This window comes from Falco biarmicus, chromosome 3 (genome assembly GCF_023638135.1).
Source record: "Falco biarmicus isolate bFalBia1 chromosome 3, bFalBia1.pri, whole genome shotgun sequence".
NCBI lineage: Eukaryota > Metazoa > Chordata > Aves > Falconiformes > Falconidae > Falco > Falco biarmicus.
Window position 1 is genome coordinate 17,880,815 of NC_079290.1, and position 18,841 is coordinate 17,899,655.

Genomic DNA, 18,841 nt, shown 5'->3' on the forward strand with positions numbered 1-18,841 from the left:
CAGTAACAGACGTGTTTAGGTTACATTTTTTCCAGGGGCAAGTCCCTGCAGAAAAGTGTATTTGCTGTATTTGCACACCCACGTAGGTATAATAGGCGCCTGATTTTAGCTTTGGATACTCGTTGAACAACCAAAAATGGGTTTCTGGAGTGTCTTGAAAACCAAAGCTTGAATGGGAGGCTGAGATTCACATCAGTCATGCAGGACAGAGTGTATTTGTTATCAAACTGTGTGACAAAGAAACAAAATTTAGGAGATTGCTTTGGAGGCTTTCCAGGCATGTAAAAGGAATGTTCAATCCTTGTAGTCTGATGTAAACTCAAGTTAATTTTCAAGGTCCTGTAGGACCTGGGCTCTTCCCCACATTTCCCTCATTATTCTATTAGATCTGAAATCCTTGATATTTCAGTAGAATAAAGGGAAACTGTTTTTTTTGAGGTAGCTGGCTTTGAGTTACTGTTCTTCATATACATTTACTAAAATAACGCTGAAGTCGCACAGTGGCACAATTAATATTAAGCAGGAGCGGGGGGATTAGGGTGTAGTTCAGCTTTTGCTATCATTATCCATTTTCACATGTTGCTTAACAGAAACGTTTCTGCTTCCTCTGCCAAGAAGCAGATTAGTTGATGTTGCTCCAGTTCTGAAATCTAATTTTCCTTCTAAAATAACTGCATCATAAAGTTCTAGTTCATGGTCAGGAAAACTTTCTTGCAAAGTGTTTTGAGTCTCCCACAGAAACAGAATGGGAATTGAGTAGATATTAAATCAAGCAGCATCTGAATACATAATTAGTCACCCAAGCCTCAAACAGAAGGCCACTTGGAAGTTTATGGGGTTTTTATTCAATTCTCAAGCCTAACAAGTGTCTAATAGCAGCATTAATTCTGTAGTTTGGAATGCTTTTTTTTTCACTACCATAAAAAGGTACACTTGATAACCATTACTACAGTTTGTAAGTGTTCCAGTAGTATTTTAAAAAAAAAACACATTTTTTTACTGCCCATTTAGTTAATTCATAAAAGGAAAAGATCTGTTTTCAGATGCTGAAAAGGGGGCTTCAAATAGTCTCTGGTTTTGTGGATCAATTACTGAATATCTCTTTAGTTCTGTGGGGGCATTTTATTTTCTTGTGACTGTTTTCAAGAAGAAAATGAACTCCTGGGAAGGAAGCTATGGAGAAATAATTCAACAATGGGACATACAGAATACATCAATCTAAATGTATGCTTAAATGGCATGAAACGTGTTCTGGAAGATATCCCTCAGACAAAGGTAACTAGTGCTTGCTGGCAGAAAGCTGCATCCTGTTGTCGACGAACTGTAAGGAAATACTGCTGGCTTCTACTTCAAATGGATTAAAATAGGCTGTATGGCTTCCATGAAAGTGTATTGTCCTTGGCTTGCTGAGACTGATCACTTCAAGAAGAACCCAGGGAAAATCCTTGCCTATCTCCAAGCAGCTCAGCTTTGGCTCCTCCAAATGCATGTGTGCGCCGTTGCCAAATGGCCGGTACCAGCTGTCTGTGGTCTGACTTGTAACCTCCTGGGAGGTTGTTAGCTGGTTAAACTGTTCCCAGTGCCTTCAAATATAGCAACACAATGAACAGCGAAACTGTATAAATGTATACTTTAGCAAGAGTAAATCTTTGCTATCTAACTATCTTGTTTTCTTCCTATAGACTAGCAGAACTTGATTTATATAGTTTAATGTATCCCGATATTCTTTATTGCGTTGCTTAACTTACTTTCTGAAGATGGCTGTCTTCTCCATAAGGGATAGCGAGCATGCCTGGTCCATGCACTTAGAGCAGTGAATCCCATTACTTTTAATTAACTTTTAAAAATATATTAAAAAGGAGTTGTACTCGATTAAGGACATGGCTTTGGGAAAGATAAATACCTGTGGACTGCCTGATTAGAGATAAACAGATTTGGTGCTGTGGTTTTACTGCAAATCCAGGTTTGGCAAAGTCATTTGCACCAGGTACCTTCAGAGGGACAAGCTAAAAAACTTACAAAGCTGGACAGTTCTTGTGTGATCAGGTTCTTATGGGTATGTTTACACCCAAAATAGAAAAAGCACCAAAATAAACAGCACTGGTGTTTATTGCAGAACTGTATGTTCTGGTTGGTGGGCTAACATAGCAACTAGTGTGAAATAGTACTGACAAGGGAGTGAGTATGTAATTTGGTGATTTCTACAGCACTGTCATTGTTCTTCTGCAGCTATTACACTTGCTGCATGGGAATCCCACCTTAGGCAATAGCACGTGATTTTATTTATTTATTGCATCTAGGCGTTAACTTTGGGACTGACAGTTCTGTGTAGCCACACTTAAGAATGATGTAGATTATCTTGGCCAGATTTAGCAAATGGAGATGTTTCGCTGCACCGATGACTTTAAAATCTCCCTTACGTCCCTGGAAAATAGGAGCTTGCTTACCTTCTTCCTGTAGAATCACTGTTTTGGCTTCTGTGGTTTTCTAAGTTATGATTATGGATTGCCATAAGATACAATGTTCCAAATATAGCCCGATGAGATAAATGGGGTCTCTTCATGGAGGTGACATCATTGGAGTAAATGGAAAAATCATAGCCAAATCCTATCCATTGCACTTTGCCATTTTCTTCTGGCCTCTTTTACGGGAACATTGCAGTACTATTTATCCTCACCTAGTTTAACTGAAGCTTTGGCCCATGTCCCACAGTTCATGTTAAGTTGGGGTGATATGGGGAAATCTCCCTTTCCTCTTGGTAATGCGTGGTGGTTCTTTGCGCAGCATTTTGTCCTTAAAGTTTTCACTGCGACTGAACTTAACATGTAAGGAAATGGTGGGATGGAGTTGCTTTACTTGGGTGTAAACCTGTAGTGTGATGCCCAATTTGCCCTGCAAGCCCCTAACTCTGCTTCACTGTGTCTCTTCTGTGATCTGTGTTTATCGGTGGCAGTGGGGATGTTACTGGCTTGGTGAAATCAGTATCTGCAGAGGTTCCAAAATGTGCTGTAAATTCCCTATATAAACACTTAGGTCTTGTTTTTGTTCTAGCCCTGATTTGTTGCCAAATACTATTATCCTTATTGGTCAAAGGAAACAAGGGGCCCAGGCTTCTACCAGAAATAGCATCTCTAGTAAATGTACAGCGGTTTGTTGTGTCCATGCTTCTTCCTTCTCACTGCTCTGGGAGGAGGCTGCTTGTGTTGCTTGCTTTGTGATGGCTGGGAGGCTGCATTTTTTTAATGTTTGTATCAGAACTAGTTTGGGGAAAAACTAGAGTTCACTCTCAGTCTCTGTGCCAGAAAGCTGGTGCTTGCTTATCTGATACGGGTTTGTATCAGAGGAGGGCATTCATGGGATTGCTCTCAATGGGCATAAGAGATACACTGCTAGTTTAAATAATTCATCCCTTTTCCAGTCACTTTTTTCAGGTGTGGTGTGTGTCTTTGTTGAATCTTCCATGACTGCTGCGCGATGAGAGGAATGCATTCCTGGCCTTAGACGCAGAATGCAAACTATTTGGGATAGTAAGTGACATGGCTGGATGTGGTGTGCTGTGGCAGCAGCTCTGTCTGCCCTATCCCAGCCCCATGGGAAGGGCGAAGCTGGGGGGAAAGGGCTGTGTTGCTTACTTAGACAACAGCAAATAAGCTGTTCTTGCAGCAGAAGTGGAAGGATTTGAGAAGGACTAAAGTTCACAATTTAAAAACCACTTTAGGCTCTGTTCTGCCCCCGTAACACTCCATACACTGCTAAATTTGTGTACCGGCAGGTCAGTCTGTCTCGCCCCAGTCTGAGAGGATCCCCCCCAAAATGCTCCTTTTCTTGTGCTCGTGGCTGACGGGAAGGCCAGTCTGAGGCTGTGTGATATATTTTGTTGTGAAACTGCTGTTTGTGGTTGCTCTCAACTCCTCTCGAGGAGTTTGTTTCCATAAAGAGCCGCTGCCTTTGTGTTCCTTAGTCAGGAGACTGTTTCCACAGAAACTGGAGTGTTGAGGATGGTGGTGGCAGGCAGAGGGAAGGTCACGATCAGCCCCCTGAAGAGAGGAGGGTGCCAAGGAAAACTCCAAACTTCAGTGGGGAACTGGCAGCTGTGCCTGCAAGGCTGAGTTGTGTGCTGTGAACGTGCACTGGAGCAGCGAGGCACTCTGGGGTTCAGAGCTGCTTCCAGCTGTGCAGTGATAGCAGGGGAAAGTGTGCTCTGTATTTGAAGATGACTATCACGGTGCACCAAAATGCACTTGTCAGTATTATTTCAGACCAACAAATTCAAGTGCAGCATTGCATTAGTGCCTTCATGTGACAAATGAGATGGAGCAATGACTTTCAGTACACTTTCTAATGAACTTTCACTTCCCTTAGAAGTTTTCCTTGCCCTTGTCTCCAAAATAAAAATCTTGAGAAATTAAGACACAACATTTTTCCTTCTTATCTGCACCCCAGTACCCTAAAGGGTGGAAGCGGTGATGCTGCAGGCAGAGGCAAGGGTATTGCCTTGGGCCCGTGTGCAGGGATTTCAGGTGGTGACAGTTTAACCCTTTGGAGCCCATTGAGCATATGGCTAAACAGCTGTTGCCTATTTATGTCCTACAGCAGCTGCCCTTGGCCCTCCCTTCCACAGCACCAGCTGCTGGGAAACCCAGGGGAAAAGGGGGTTTTCATCCTTTGTGCACCCACACAGTCCTGTTCCTCCAGGCTGCCTGCCTGTGGGTCACTGGCTGGCTGCAAGGCTTGAGGTTAATAAAAGAGAGCTGAAGTTTGGTGTGCTGGTGAAAGGCACAGGCATTTCTGTGAGTGGATGCTTTAAAACTGAGGGGAAAATACAAATGTTTTTTCTATTATAACCAGCTTTTCTGTGAGTGGTGAAAGGGTTTCATTGCAGGCGAGCATTCACATTAGTGGATAAGTTGGTTTTCACGCTGTGTTTCATATCCATTTGTCAGTTTCTTCCCGTCTTAGATGTTTTGCTCACCCTTTAATCCCTGGAACCCTCTCTGGCCTGGGAACTTATAATTTATTTTCTTTTACTTCCTTTTAGCTCCCATCCATCCTTAATGTTGCATTTTATTTTAACCAGATGGGAATTAAGTAACTGAATCCACTTGGGCTGTTCCCAGTAGCTCCTGGTATTCCCTAGCTCAGTATTGAGGTTGTAGGGCTTCGTTTCCATGTCTGCGTGAGTATCTTTCAGAGGTAAGGGCTGAGCAAGTACTTTCATCCACTGAGTCTTCTGACAAACTGTGGAAAGGAAGCCTGGTTTTGGTAAATCACGGGAGATTTACTCACCATGGCAGAGCTTTGATGTGGTGGTGCACAGGCGCAAGAAAGCTATCGAATGTTGAATTATGCCACTACTGGTTGGGATCAGTGAGCTGCCTCCTAATACTCTGATTCAGTCATGGGACAAAACCCAGCGGTGAAGATCTGTGTGTATTTCTTCGCTGCCATTTTAAAATAACCTAAACAAAAGGTTTGGAGCTTTCTTGATGTGCAGATCCCTTTGAGCTGGAAAAGCAGGGCTGTGAGACAACGTGAGCGGTGACTTGTGCTCTCGGCAGGGCTGTAGTCCTGTGACTAATGCAAGTTTGGGGTATATGTAGTCTCCTTTCTTGAGTTGTTTGCCTGGTCCTCTCTGTGCTTGGTTAGTGCCGTGAAGGTCACACAAAGATATTAGACAGTTGTGAACAGTGCTGAGAGGGCCAGCTGGTCGGGATGGCACTCAACCAGCAACACTCCTGCTTCTGAGATAGAGGGGTCGGGGAAGGGCTGAGAAGTACTGGCATGCTGCTTTCAAGATATCAAACCCAGCTTTCTTCACACCTCTAAGCTAGGGAATAGGTATGTGCCAGGAAACAAATCCACGCATCAGAAAAGTAACAACCTGGTCAGTTTGTCTGAAAGGATTAGGAAATAATGTAAAATTTGCAACCCAATAGCTGCAATCTCTTATCTCGCATACTTCCCATTCAGCAGGGAGTAGCAGTGCCCTCTCTGTGGACAGGGAGAAGATATGCCATCACCGAATATATCAACAAAATGAAAGGGCAGGAGGCGGCTCCTCTTACAGCATTAGTAGCTGGACTCCCCTGTAATCAGGTTCCCCTGAGCATTTGTTTTTCTGCTTCTTAGCTTTCATCTTGCATTGAGGGTGTTAAAATTGCTGTTCTTGGAGGGTGAAATTAATCCATCTCAAGGATTGCTGCTGTCCTTATTACAGTGCTGCTGTTTAGATGACTGGGGAACTAAATTGTGTGACAACATCGCAGGAAGAGGCCCTAAAACTTACTGAGGGCAAAGTATGCAACTGAAGCTATCTAAGACTGAGTGTCTCTCAGGAAAAGCATCTGGGGAAAGTAGGGAGAAAAGTTGGGGAAAAAAAGAATCGTCAGCCAAAATGACAGTTTTTCTTTGTTATTGCATAACTGGAAGGAAAGGAGACTCTTGGGAGCAAATAAGAATACAAATAATATTTTTTCTGTGTATATTAGATGTTTAAATGAAAAGTGCTGGACTCCCTTCAAAGTACATATTTGCAAAAACCATGAGTGAATTGTCCTGATTTACTTTGCAAAGCAGTCATTCTCATTACGTCCTCCTGCCTTGAATTGCCTCATGCAAAGAGATGTTCAGCAGAAGCTGGCCTTGACTCCCAGCTGTTCCCTCTGCTTCCCCTCCGTGTTTGTTCTTCTCTCTGCTTACCCACGTTCTCTTGAGGGATGACAGATTCTTTTCATTTTTTTGGAAATTTCTGGCTGTGCTGTTGAGTCTGTGGTTTCCTGAGGAATGGTGGTGTGGGGTTTGTGAACAGCTGGTCGGGTCAGACCCAGGCTGACGGCACGTGAGCCTTATATCTCTTTCCATTACACTGATGGTGTTGCCACCGGAGGCAGGACAGCTGTCTGTCTAATGGAATGACACATTTTTCAGCGCTGTCAGTCCTTAAATACCAAATAAATTAAGAGAGCAAGTGAATGTTTCTTGAGAAGAAAGTTCAGTGTCATGTAGCTGTTTGATGCATTGCCTCTGGCGCAACTACCTTGTCATAAAACCTGACATCATTTGTTCAGTTGTCTCTCAGAATTATTTGCTGCTTTTCAGGTTTTTTAATTATAAGTGATGTTACACGTAGTCTGATACGAACTAGAATTACGACATTCAGATTGACTGCCCGGGAAGAAAGCGTGTTTCACTAGTAGACAGTGCAGCCTCTGTCAGTGTACCTGTCTGTTGATTGACGAGTAGCTGAAGGAATGACTTACCAGGATTGCACTAGCTCCAGCTTCCAGTACTAATAGGTCTTTTGGAGTAGCATGGCACTGTCACGGGAGCCTTTCATCAAACGACTCGGATGGGCTTTCCACTCTGTAGTCACTGCCTTAATCCAATGATGCAAGTATGATACCACCCTGCAGAGTGAGAAGCTGTAGTGCTGGGTGGAGACTGATTTCGCTAAGCTGCTGTTGCTTGCCCTGTTGTGGAGCATGAACCCATAACCTTTGAAGCACCATTTCTCCCGGTGAAGCTGTGTATTCTAAAATCAAAAAGGCAACAAGTGCCCCGCACCTTTACCTCAACGTAACAAACAGTTTGGAATAACAGGGAGAATCAGCTGTTAATACAGTATGTCTCTAAAATCCTCAGCAGAATAGGAAAAAGTGGGTTGCAAAATCAGATGTCCAATAAATTGATCTCTAGACAGAGGTAGGGGCTCTTAGCCTCACGTACAATGAGGTAACTGCTGACTGCAGTTGAGGGTGAATGCAGACAAACCTCTTCTCCTGTAGTTTGCTGCATAATAGATGTCTTACAAGGACATAGATGCAACAGTGTGAAATGTGGGTTCACAAGAGTTCACGTGGTTGTCTTTTTGAGGGAGGTTTTCAAAGCAAACTTGACCATGGAACAGGGAGTTGTAGCATTTGCTTCCTTTCCCCTCTGCTCGTTCAACTCCAAACTCTGAAGAGGTCTGAGAAAATCCAGGGGAAATTTTGATCATTTGAGTTGCTCCTGTTGGGAAAAGCTCGGTGTGCTGAGCAGATAGCTTTCTGTATTTCACAGAGAGCCTTTGTCCTGCTGCTTTCCCCCCCCCAAGACTGTGAACTTCATGTAAATACATCAATGTAAAATGCAGTCTTTTGTGTCCCATTGAGCCCAATGTTCTTCCACTGCTGTGCATGCCCTTAGCCTTCAGCCTGCTTTCTTTGGACTGCCTATTTATGTGGTGATGCTGTATTGCGTGTTATTTTCTAGAAAATAAGTATCAGATACTTTTCCCTATCTTTAAGTAGGTCAACCGTTAATCTAATTGATTAACTTTGTAGCTAGTCAATTAAATTGATTTACTTCTACAAGGGGGACATATTTACCCACGGTATTATTATGTGTGTAGTTTTATATAGAGAAATCTCAAAAAGCTTTGCTGTGCAGAGCCTTATGGGGAAAACCCAAAGCGGCCAGAACCTACAGGGAATGCATTGCAAAAAGCAGTTGAACTCTGAGGTATTTTTAAAAACCTCTGTTTTTAAATGATGGTTTTGCCTTAAATTTCAAACTGTTAGCTCGTAGGTATCTTCACTGGATGGTGATAATTCAAGGGTGTTACAAGGCAGTGCTTTGCTGGAAACTAAACCATGAAATGCCCCTCCATTTTGACAAAGGAGTCACTGCAAGATAATGTTTGAGAAATTAGTTCCTTTGGGGAGTTAAGCAGTCACTGCACTTTCGTACTGGAAGCCTGAAGTAGCTGTAACAGCTTGTTTGTGTTCTGAGGAATGCACAGTGTATTATGGACCATCATTCAAAAGCTGCCATGAATTATCCATGGAAAAGTGCCCTCAGATAGGAGCCCCTTGATGATTGGTTAGTATAATTAATATAAACATCTCACTACAGCTTTACATTTTGGTTTAGCAACTCCTCAATTTGAGAAGAGTCTTGGGACTGCCTGGATTTCAATTATCTCCCTGATGCTGGAGGTGGGTTTTAAGTTGATGTTAATTATGTTCCTCAAGGGAAGTCTAGACAGCAAGCAATGGTTAGGGTTGTACAGACAGCATAGTTTGCCCCAAACGTCTGAACCCATAGCAAATCTACCTTTAAGGAGTTAAAAGTGTTATGGTACTTACTTGCTGTTTTGGAGAGGACTTTTTTTTTTGAGATCTTCTTTGTGGGATGCTATAAATGCAGCATGTTACTGGGCTTGTGTTCAAATCATGTATTCCACATTTTTCAAAATTTTTTGTGGCTCTTACGAAATATTTGATTAAAAAGAATTCCAGCTTCTTCAGTACAGGAGAACCTGAAAACATGAACTGAATGTGCTGTAAACATTAGAAAACTAGAAGACAGCTCAATTTCATAAGTTGTACCTTTTTACCACTGATGTTGGCTGTGCTGCAGTCGAGATAAGCTTTTGCTGTAAAAATGATGGAATTGAGCAAGGTTGAGCCTTCAGCTCAGTGTTCCCTTTTCAGGCCTGTTCAGATGCAGCACTTGGGAGCTGTTGTGTAACAAAACCCTTGAGAAACATCTAAGGCATTGCTGTCCAGAATCATGGTGGCTTTGGATAAAGACCAGGTAGAAGATGGAAGGAAATTTGAGGACAGAACAGACAGAGCCTTTTCATCTAATAAGTAGAGGCAGCAGCTTCAGCCAGACCCATCCATGGTCACATACCAAATCGCGGGGGTCATCTTGCACTCTGCAGCATTCCCAGTCTAACAGCCCTCATTTGTCCAACATACCCCAGTATGCTATTTAGTGATGCAGTGAATTACTGCTGTTTTCTGTTCATGGGAAAGAAGTGATGCTGGAGTGGTGACCTGGAGGATACAAACACCCTTGGTACTGATACATGGGGAAGGACAGAGGGGTGGCTGCGCCAAAGCTGCTCTTTCACAGTGGAGAGCTTGTGAGGGTGGAAAAAGGGAGGCAAGAAGTGCCTGGCAGTTTGGAGTTAATGTGAAGAATGCTTGGGTGTTGGGTATTTTTTTTTCTTTAATGTCAACATAGCCTCCTCCCAGTTTTCTTGCACAATTTCACAATTACAGATATTTCAGCTCAGGCTTTAACAACCACTTCTGCAGTTTCTGGAGACAGAAGTGCTGAATTTTGTTGCCTTTTTTGCTTCAGCAGATAGCATGGCACATGGTCCTTCATGCTTAGTAGCTCCTCAGTATTCAAAACATGGGGAATATGGGTAAGGCTCAGCTCTCTGTATGTGAACAGCAAAGAGTACGCACTCCTGGGAAACATCCGTATGCCCTAAATGCCTTTGCTTCCACAACCTGCTGGAATATGGGTGGATATTGTTATATTTTAATAGATGGAGCAAATCAGCTTAGTGTGTGCTAGCTTTATGGCTTTTTTAAAGAGGGGAAATTGAGTTGGTGTTACCATGACCAGGTTTTCATGTGAAGCTTCCATTTGCAAAGCTCTTTCTCGCTGTACTTTATCAGCTGGGGCCAGATCTTATTAAAACCCAAACAGTAGCCAGCTCTGACTATTAGCTTAATGGTTTAATACCAGCTTCTCCATAAAGCAGAAGCAGCAGGTTATTTAAAACATGTAGGTCAGATTGGCCTGGTGTCTTCCACTGAGATTATCTAAAGACGTTATTATAAAACTCTCAAATACAGTAGATGCACCTGGTGCAGGACTGCTCCCACCCCCCCTTGCTTTCTGAGGTCCTATCGCGAGCTATACTCTAAACAGATTTTTAGTCTTTACTTCCAAATGTGATATTAACACCACAGTGTTTCTGCTGACTCTTTTGCAATGGTATCCTTAATGTAAACGTTCCCTTACAAGTCATTTAACCTCAAGTTTAAAATGAAAATGTTTTCCTGTGAGAAATCCCATACTTCTCTTTCTGCAAGAGGGCTGTGGTATAAAGCAAAATGGAAAATGAATGCTATGTAGCCAGCCCATCCCCGGGTTTTGGTTATCAAAGCTAGTAGCTGCAGAAAGTAAATAATTTAAATGATCTGCATTTTTAATTCGCTGTTTTTTCAAGGGTATTGCTTGTAATTTAAGGTGCTGGGTTATTTTTTGTTGTTCTAAGGACAGTTTGCTATGTAATATACCTCCTGCATTATGGAAAAAAACAGATTTTTTTTTTATAACTACAATTAGATGTTTATGTACATTTAGGGCTATTTGCTTTAAAACTCCAAAAGGATCCTGAAATATTTAGGGCAGCCTGTTTCCTGAGATGGTAAAATCCTTAGGTGCTTTCTGTAGGAAGTGAGGAAAAGGGCAATATTTACATAGAGAGAGGAGACAGGTGTTCATCTGGTGAACCTCAGTGCTGAAGAAGAGGTACCATTAACAATCTGTTGTAAACTTTGGTGTTCAAAGGGCAACAATAAAAGTACCAGTCAGCACTAAAGCTCAAGCAAGCCTTTCTGCAAATCTGTCTCCTTGCTTAGTTGCTGTTAATTGGTTTGGTAATTGGTGTGACAGCTTTTTGTGGCAGCAGCAAGCCACTGCATTCTGGAAACAGCTTGGTATGTAAACTGGCTGGGTTTAATATTACCAGTTCACAAAGCAAGGGTGGGGAAAATAGATTTTGGTGTGACTTGATGGGGATGGAGACAGGTAACGGGGTGAATTTTATCAGTCCAATCAAATAGCAGTTGTTACAGTCTGCATAGGCAGATTCAAAATACATAGCCCATTAAAAAAAATAATTCTTAAGCTTTGCAGAAATAAAGACTTTTTTTTTTTTTTTGTGAGAGAGCAGTGATGGAAAACTGCAGCGCCCTTGGAGGAAGGAAACAGATGGCAGGAAGAGCTTCCAGATACTTGACAGGCTGCAACAGACTTAAATGCAGGCAGTGATAAATGGGCATAATATTGGGTTTTGCTGTAGCTGTTGTGGTTTAGTCTAGATAAAATGCCTGATGGGCTGTGTGTTAGCAGTACCAAAGTTTTCTGTCCTCTCTGCCTTGGTGGTCCTTATGTAGCTGCTGTGGCCACTGGGGTGCTATGAATGGGAATGAGGATCCAGGCACTTGTATGAAAAATGAAGTTTCGACATCAGACTAATAGCAGGACTTGAGTAACAGCAAGTGCGAAGCGAAACTGAATTTAGTTCCTGTGCCTAGGTTATTCAGGGCTGTGTGGCAAAAATGGCCGTATGGGGCTGATTAAAAAAAAAAGTAGATGCATATGAATGAATCATCCTTCGACTTTCATCAAGTGCAAAGGTATGGATTCTGAGTTTTCCGATCTCGAGGGTTTTACCAGGGACAGAAGTGGGTAGCAGTTGGTATTTTATACCTCGCTCAGACTGCTGGGAACACCAGAGAGCAGCCCGCTGCATAGTCAGCGCCCTTCCTGTAAACACAGTGCTGAATTTCACATTATTGACTGTAATAGATAATAGACTAATATATACTGAGGAAATCCTATAGCTTCTCATAGGAGCTACTGAGGTAGACTTCTGTGAGGCTGTTTGAACCTGAGCCATTAAAGAGAGCACCTCCTGTTTTCAGATACAGGTAGGGCACAACTGATTTTTCTTCCCGGGATCAGTCTGCCATTGCACAAGGCAGTTATGCTGCAATGTAAGGCTAAAACCTTCAAGCCTTGGCATGAGGGTTCAACTCCACAGGGCTATTTAGGCATGTGATCTCTCTTTGCTTAAAGCCATTCTAATACTTAACAGAGGTTTCCTCCTAGGAGTTTGCAAAATGTTTTTATAGGGCAGTTTAGCCTTTTTACCCTGGTTGTTGCTGTTTTTCCCTCCACTAAACGGTCTTGTGACCTGTCAGACCTTCTGTACGACTTTGCTTTCAGCCGTGAAGTAGAGTTGTGTTACTCAAAATCAGCTTGGGAAGGAGCTGCTTAATTTCCAGGCGAGGCAGAGCGTAGGCAGGGAGCTGTGCGAGCTGTGTACGTGACCAAGGACAGCTAAGTAAGCAGGTACTTACCATGAGCAAGCAGTTGAAGGAATGCAGACTGGGACAAATTACTTTGGGGTAATCTGTAGAACAGGAAAAGCAATTAAGTTGAAAAGTATCTGCCAGGGCTCAGGAGCCTGTGTGTTCTTACGGTCCTGGTTTTTGCTGCTATCTGGATAGCTTTTGAACAATGGTGCAGTGCTGTCTGAAGTGATTGGTTTCACATCCACTGCTTAAGTGTGTGCAACCAAAACTTCTCGGCTCGCAGCATTCAGGCAGAGGCACAGCCAGGGTATGTATAGATAGGATGCTCTGCCTCAAATTCTGGAAGTTAATTCTAGAAAGTATGGCCAGAAAGGACTTACAGAAGCCAGAGTCATTTGCATGCTGATGTTAAAATGAAACCATCTGGATGAGATACTGTTAGCCCCACGTGGAGTACCCAGACCCTACTCAGCATGGGCAATGGCATAGAACCACACATAGGGAATGTCTTTGAGAGAACCTGGTCCTGGACCACTTAGATCTGTAAGTGCTACAGCTAGTTAAGTGTGAATATGATAGCCGCTTCTGAGGAGAGAAAAAAGCCCTGAGAAGTTGCTCCTCCTTTGCAAAGTCTCAATTAAAGGAGAAGGTTAAGTGGCTGTGTCCTCAGTTGACTTGCTGATGTAATATTAGACTGGACTGTAGGAAGAATTTGATGGAGCAACCGTGATGATACCAATGATCTGCCACACAGATAAGTTGCTATTTAGCATTTGATTGAAAAGGTCATGCGATAAGATTTGGTTATTTGTAATGGGCTTTATTGCTTGCTGTTTCTTTTGCAGAGGCCAAATTTAATGTTAGTCTGAAGTGATTGTGTCCTGTAGCAAAATAAAGTTCACAAAATTTGATGCTACATTCAGCACGCTTGTAAAGCAGCATTTTTGGGCAATAGGTTACTTCAGCCAGAGTTCACTGTTCAAATGCATAGCTTTTTGCATTTTGGTTTGGAATTGTAATGACAGCGCTTCAAGATTGTGTTGCTTTTGTTATGCATGTTTGAGTTACCTAACATAAGCCATTCAAATTAAAAGGGCTCCATGCAGAAGAGGGCTCCATTCTGTCCACACAATATCTGCCTAGGCAAACAGAGCTGCTTTTTTAGTGCATGGCAGCAGTTCACATGGAGCTGAGAATGATAGAATGCCTTTTGTTCAGAGGAAATACTAACAAGGATGCCTGGATTGCTTTTTTTATTAATTTCTTGATAGTTGGATTGCTCTTTTATTAATGGCTTGATAGTTTTTAAGTTTTGCTTCAGCATCCATCCAAACAAGGGGAAGAAGTAACAAGCTACTGTGAAATAGGGTCTAAGTATATTGCATATTCTCTTCTGCCAGTCTTTTGCTAGCCTGGAAGAGTGAAAAGAAGTAGGGGTGTCATTAAATTTTCCTTCATGGGCAATAAAGGTCGCAAATAACATACTTCGTCACACCTGCATTACAGTTAATCCTGTAGGTCACACCAAAACCAGTCTCTATCACTGAAGTTGCACACCCAGGTTTTTGCCTCCAAGGTTTGTCCACTGGTGGAGTCTGTAATCTGCCAGTGTAGTCCTTACTAAGAAGAGCTACCCCCCGGGAACTGCCAGTCTGCCCTGTATGAAACAATTAAACCACCACCAGAAAAGATCTGGCAAGTGTCTACCTGGTGAGTCACTGGGCAGAGGAGTGCAGCGCTCTGCGTCATCCTCCCCAGTCTTGCCGAGCGCTTCACTACCTACCTGGGGGTACAGACACTTCATTTTTCAGAAGTGAAAATGCTGCTTTTTTGATCCAGATAGAAAACTGTTGTTACTTCTGCCAACATGGAATTCCTGCCTGGTTTTGTTTTGTCTCCTGCATTGTTTGTATTGGCTTGGCATTTTCATATTTTGTATCCAGTGTCAGTATTTGTTTCTGGGAAGAAAGTTTTGCTTAAACTTTTAATTTCTGCAATTTGTTTGTTTAAACTTGTTGGCAACTTTAACATGCTGCACTCTGTTCCATATGCTAGTATCAGTGCTGCTTTTAGTGTGACTGACTTCCAAAGGAAAAAGCAGCAATTGGGCAAGGAATGTTTTTTATGAAATAGTTGGGAGTATTTTCAGTTATAATAATATTTGGGAATATTTTGAGCTATTTTGTGACCAGTTTTTAATAAAGGCAGGGTTACTTTGGCTTGTACTGAGTCAAGATTGCACAGCGCTGAACCCAGTGAAAGCTTTTTTTCTACCTTGTACTTACACAGTGTATAACCATGACAACAGTATCAAGATGATAGGCAACAACCAAAAATTTCTGATTGAGCACAGCAAAAGCTGTGAGGACAGACAGATGTATGTAGTAGGTGACAGGATGAATGGTTAGTTCATTAGAAAAAAAAATCATGACGGTGTATGTTGAGAGCTTACCAGATGATCAATGACATCAAGATGGGATGGCCAACCTGAGACAGGAGCTGATGCTTCAGTAGTACGGTGTAGTGTGTGAGGGTTGGAATAGCATAAGCCCGGTGGAGGCACTGAAGAAGTCCAAAACCACAATGAAAGCAATGATTTCAAGTGCATTGCTAAAGCTAGACCAGGGGAAGGAAAGCTAAGTCTGAACAAAGCACCAGCATACATATATCAAAAAGGGAGGCAGTAGCATTACCAAAACCCAAACTTAGCTACGAGCTACTAAGATGGATGGGAAAAACACCTTTGTTGCTTTTCAGAAGTAATCCACAAGCACAGCCTAGACGTAGTGATTTGGAGAAACAGAAAGCAGCCCCCCATAGCTGGGTCTGTCAGTTGGGTGGCTGTGTCTCCAGTGATCAGGAAATGGGGCTAGAACATGCTTTGAGTCTGCCTTTTTTTTGGCAGTGTTTCACAAAAAGTAATGCCTGAACATAAAAAAATGCAAGTGATCAAAGATGTTTAAGACGTGGGGCAAGACTGAAAAGGAGAGCTAATCTGAGTCATCCATGTAAAGTTGTTTGTTTTATGTTTAAGTTTTAGAATACTGAAAATACAGATATATTTTTTTCCCCAAGGGTTGAGGATGCTGCACTCCTGCTGATCACAATAAAATTATTTCAGTATAAGTTTGGTCCTCCAGGAAGAAGCTGAACAGAGTGCAAAGAGCAAAAAATCTCAGGATGGAGCCCTCTACAACCGCTGCAAAAAGCTGGAGTGGGAAGAATGAGGAGGGAAAATGGGAAAAGTCTAAACCACAAGAAACAAATAGGTGGACAAAATAAAAGGAGGAACATGGCTGCTTGTGCTGAAGGCAGCTGGCAGGCTGGGGAAGGAGGGAATGGGTGGCTGAGTGTTGTCCAGAGGAGGTAATTATTTCTGGCTCTGATTCATGTAATATTTAAGGAATATATCTGTATTTTTCATGATGAGCAGCCTGAAAGAAAATGCTGGAAATCTGACATCTGTGGAAAAACTTCTTTGCTGTAGATATATGCCATGAAAGTGAGTGGGACTGAAGCAAAGTCCATTAACAAATTCCTTTATTGATGGGAGCGGGAGGTGAATGCTCTGGACCAGATGAAATATCCAGTTAAAAAAAGTGCTTAACTGTTGAATTCCTTTTTCTTTTTTAAAAAGTAACACATTCAGGTTTCTCAGTACCAGACTCTGCTTTCAAATTAAAAAATGGTGTTGGATGAAGGCAGTACAGGGTATGTTTCAAAAGTTAGGGTTATGAGGCAAGAAAAAGATCATACTTTGTGTTGGATTGGCCAACTATTAAAATTGGGATACTCTAGATAGTTGGCCTTGCTGTGAGTACTTCATTGTGCAGTTTCCCATTTATCTGGTTTTATTCTGTGATCTCAGGGGCAATCACTGGTGCAGATGATGTATCCATCTGTAGTCCTAGGTAGATATATTAACTTTTGCATTTATACAGAGAGCATGCATATTTTGAGGAGGTTTTTGAAAGTAGCCTCTGTCCTTGTTATCTTATCTGATCTCTTACTCAATTCAGACTGAGAATTTCATTTGGAATTCCTGTGAGGAGATCTCCCTGGTGTGAATGGAAAGCTTGTGCCCAAAACGTACAGGTAGGCTGTTTGAATCTCAGTGGGCTTGGAAGTCTGAGTGGTGATGAATTTATTGCTTCCCTTGGTACGCTGGTTAATCTAGCCCAGCTTGCTTCTGCAAAATAGAAGTGAGAAAGCAAGAACTGGTAAAACAAACTCAAATGTTCCGCTTACACTGTCGCTTGGGAGGAATTCCCTTCCAACTAGCTATTTGAACGAATCCAGATAAGAAAGGGAGAGTTGGGGTGGTTGTATTCAGACTGCATTATATGGTGATGAAGATGCATACAGGCACGTACCACGGCATCTTCATTCAAGAGAACAAGGAGTAAAATGGGCTTCCTGCTGAATGGGGCTGCTGGCTCCCTTTGCAGGCAGCGGGCAGAGGCAGGCACAGTGTCTGAGTTAGGCCATTGTACCAGCGGGTCTGAAAACAGCCTCTGCTGTACAGGGAGCCAGGGTCTACCAGCCTCGCAGCGCAGGCGACCTGCAATACCACCCTGGAGGTCTGTGGTGGTGTAGTTGCTGCTCTGATTATGACCCTTCATGTCTAGAGGTAATTTTGGCCCAGCTGTTGTAAATTAGAAAGCACATTAGACTTGACTTCATCTGACATGTAGGCAATGATTTATTTCTACTTTTCTGTATTAGTAACTATATGCAGGGGCAGTTTTTAGCCCTGTGTCACTGCTTCAAAATAAAAACCCACGTGCTTTGAATTGCACCGTGTATACAACCTGGGTGACAGGTTATAGGATTGTGCTGCTTCATACATGGTGACACTTGCACATCTTGAATGTTACCACAGAAAATGGTCCCCAGGGACTGTTGAGGATGGTTGAATATGCAGTAAATTTGCAGTTTGTTGAAAATGTCTGGCAGCAATGTCCCATATTTAAGTGTAGATGTGTTTGTAATGGGTTTCTCTGGTTGGCTCTTTAGGATATGGTTTTCTCCTGGTAACCTGAGATGCAATCTTTGAAACACAAAAACCCCAAAGCAAGATTTATTTTCTTGAGTATTCAAGAGTATGATTGTCACTTAGTTGGATTTCTTTATATTAAATTGGTTTTGTTTCCATTTTTAAGTTTGGGGACTGTGCAGACGTGTGTCACCTTGTCTAGGGAAATATCTGTAGCTGTTATGTATGTATGCATTTCTTACAACAGCAGGGGTAAAGCTGTGGTGGTACTTGCAGGGCAGATTCTGATTGTGCTGAAAATTCCTCAAAATCACTTATTGTTGAAGATGCCATATGTGAAATTGGAGGTTATTGCAAGCTCCCCCAGAGAGCTTAGCATGGAGGGTATAACGCTTTTCATTGGAGTCTGCTGGCTTTTAATAATCTCCTTTCACATGGGAGAGAACTCATTTGAAGGCTCCACCCAGAGGATAAGTGTCAGTGGGAAGCAGGGGGACATTGAAGGGGTGACTGAAGATAAGGTGGCACCCCCCTGTCTGAGGTTACCATCCCAGGTTACAATGAAAGAAACCTTGATGGGAGAGCACACTGCTGTTGCTGTGTGGCATCTGAAGGCGGCTTTCCTTTGCTAAGTTGCTAGTCTGGGTCCCATCTCATGTTCCTTAAAGTCTGTATTTAAAATCATCTTCATATGAAGAAATCTGTCTTGTTGCTTAATAGCTTCAGGCTGGCTTTTGTATGTTGATTTTCCATTTACACGCCTGATTTAAATATGTTGCATCAGATTTAAGAAACAGTTATGTTATTGGCAGGACAGCTGCTTTGCACATCAAATAGTTGTAGAGGGTGGTAGATACTATAGCCAGCAACTGTGTAATAAGAACAAAGCCTTGCCACACCGGTGGAGCTCTCTGGCATCTAGGGAGGTCTGGATCCAGACTGCGTGGCTTGGACC

At 42.5% G+C, this 18,841-nt stretch overlaps 1 protein-coding gene across 21 annotated transcripts in view; it reads left to right on the top strand.

Annotated features, from left to right (window-relative positions):
- Nucleotides 1–18,841, top strand: part of MTSS1 (MTSS I-BAR domain containing 1) — a 127,080-nt gene that overhangs the window by 41,556 nt on the left and 66,683 nt on the right. The window contains exon 1 of one of the 21 annotated variants that reach the window (XM_056330744.1): nt 10,171–10,198. The exons of the other annotated variants lie outside the window; for them this stretch is intronic. Within the exon in view, the coding sequence (XP_056186719.1) occupies nt 10,186–10,198 (13 nt within the window). The 5' untranslated portion in view covers nt 10,171–10,185. Of the gene's footprint in view, nt 1–10,170; nt 10,199–18,841 lie in introns of those variants that run through there. 21 annotated transcript variants of the gene reach the window in all.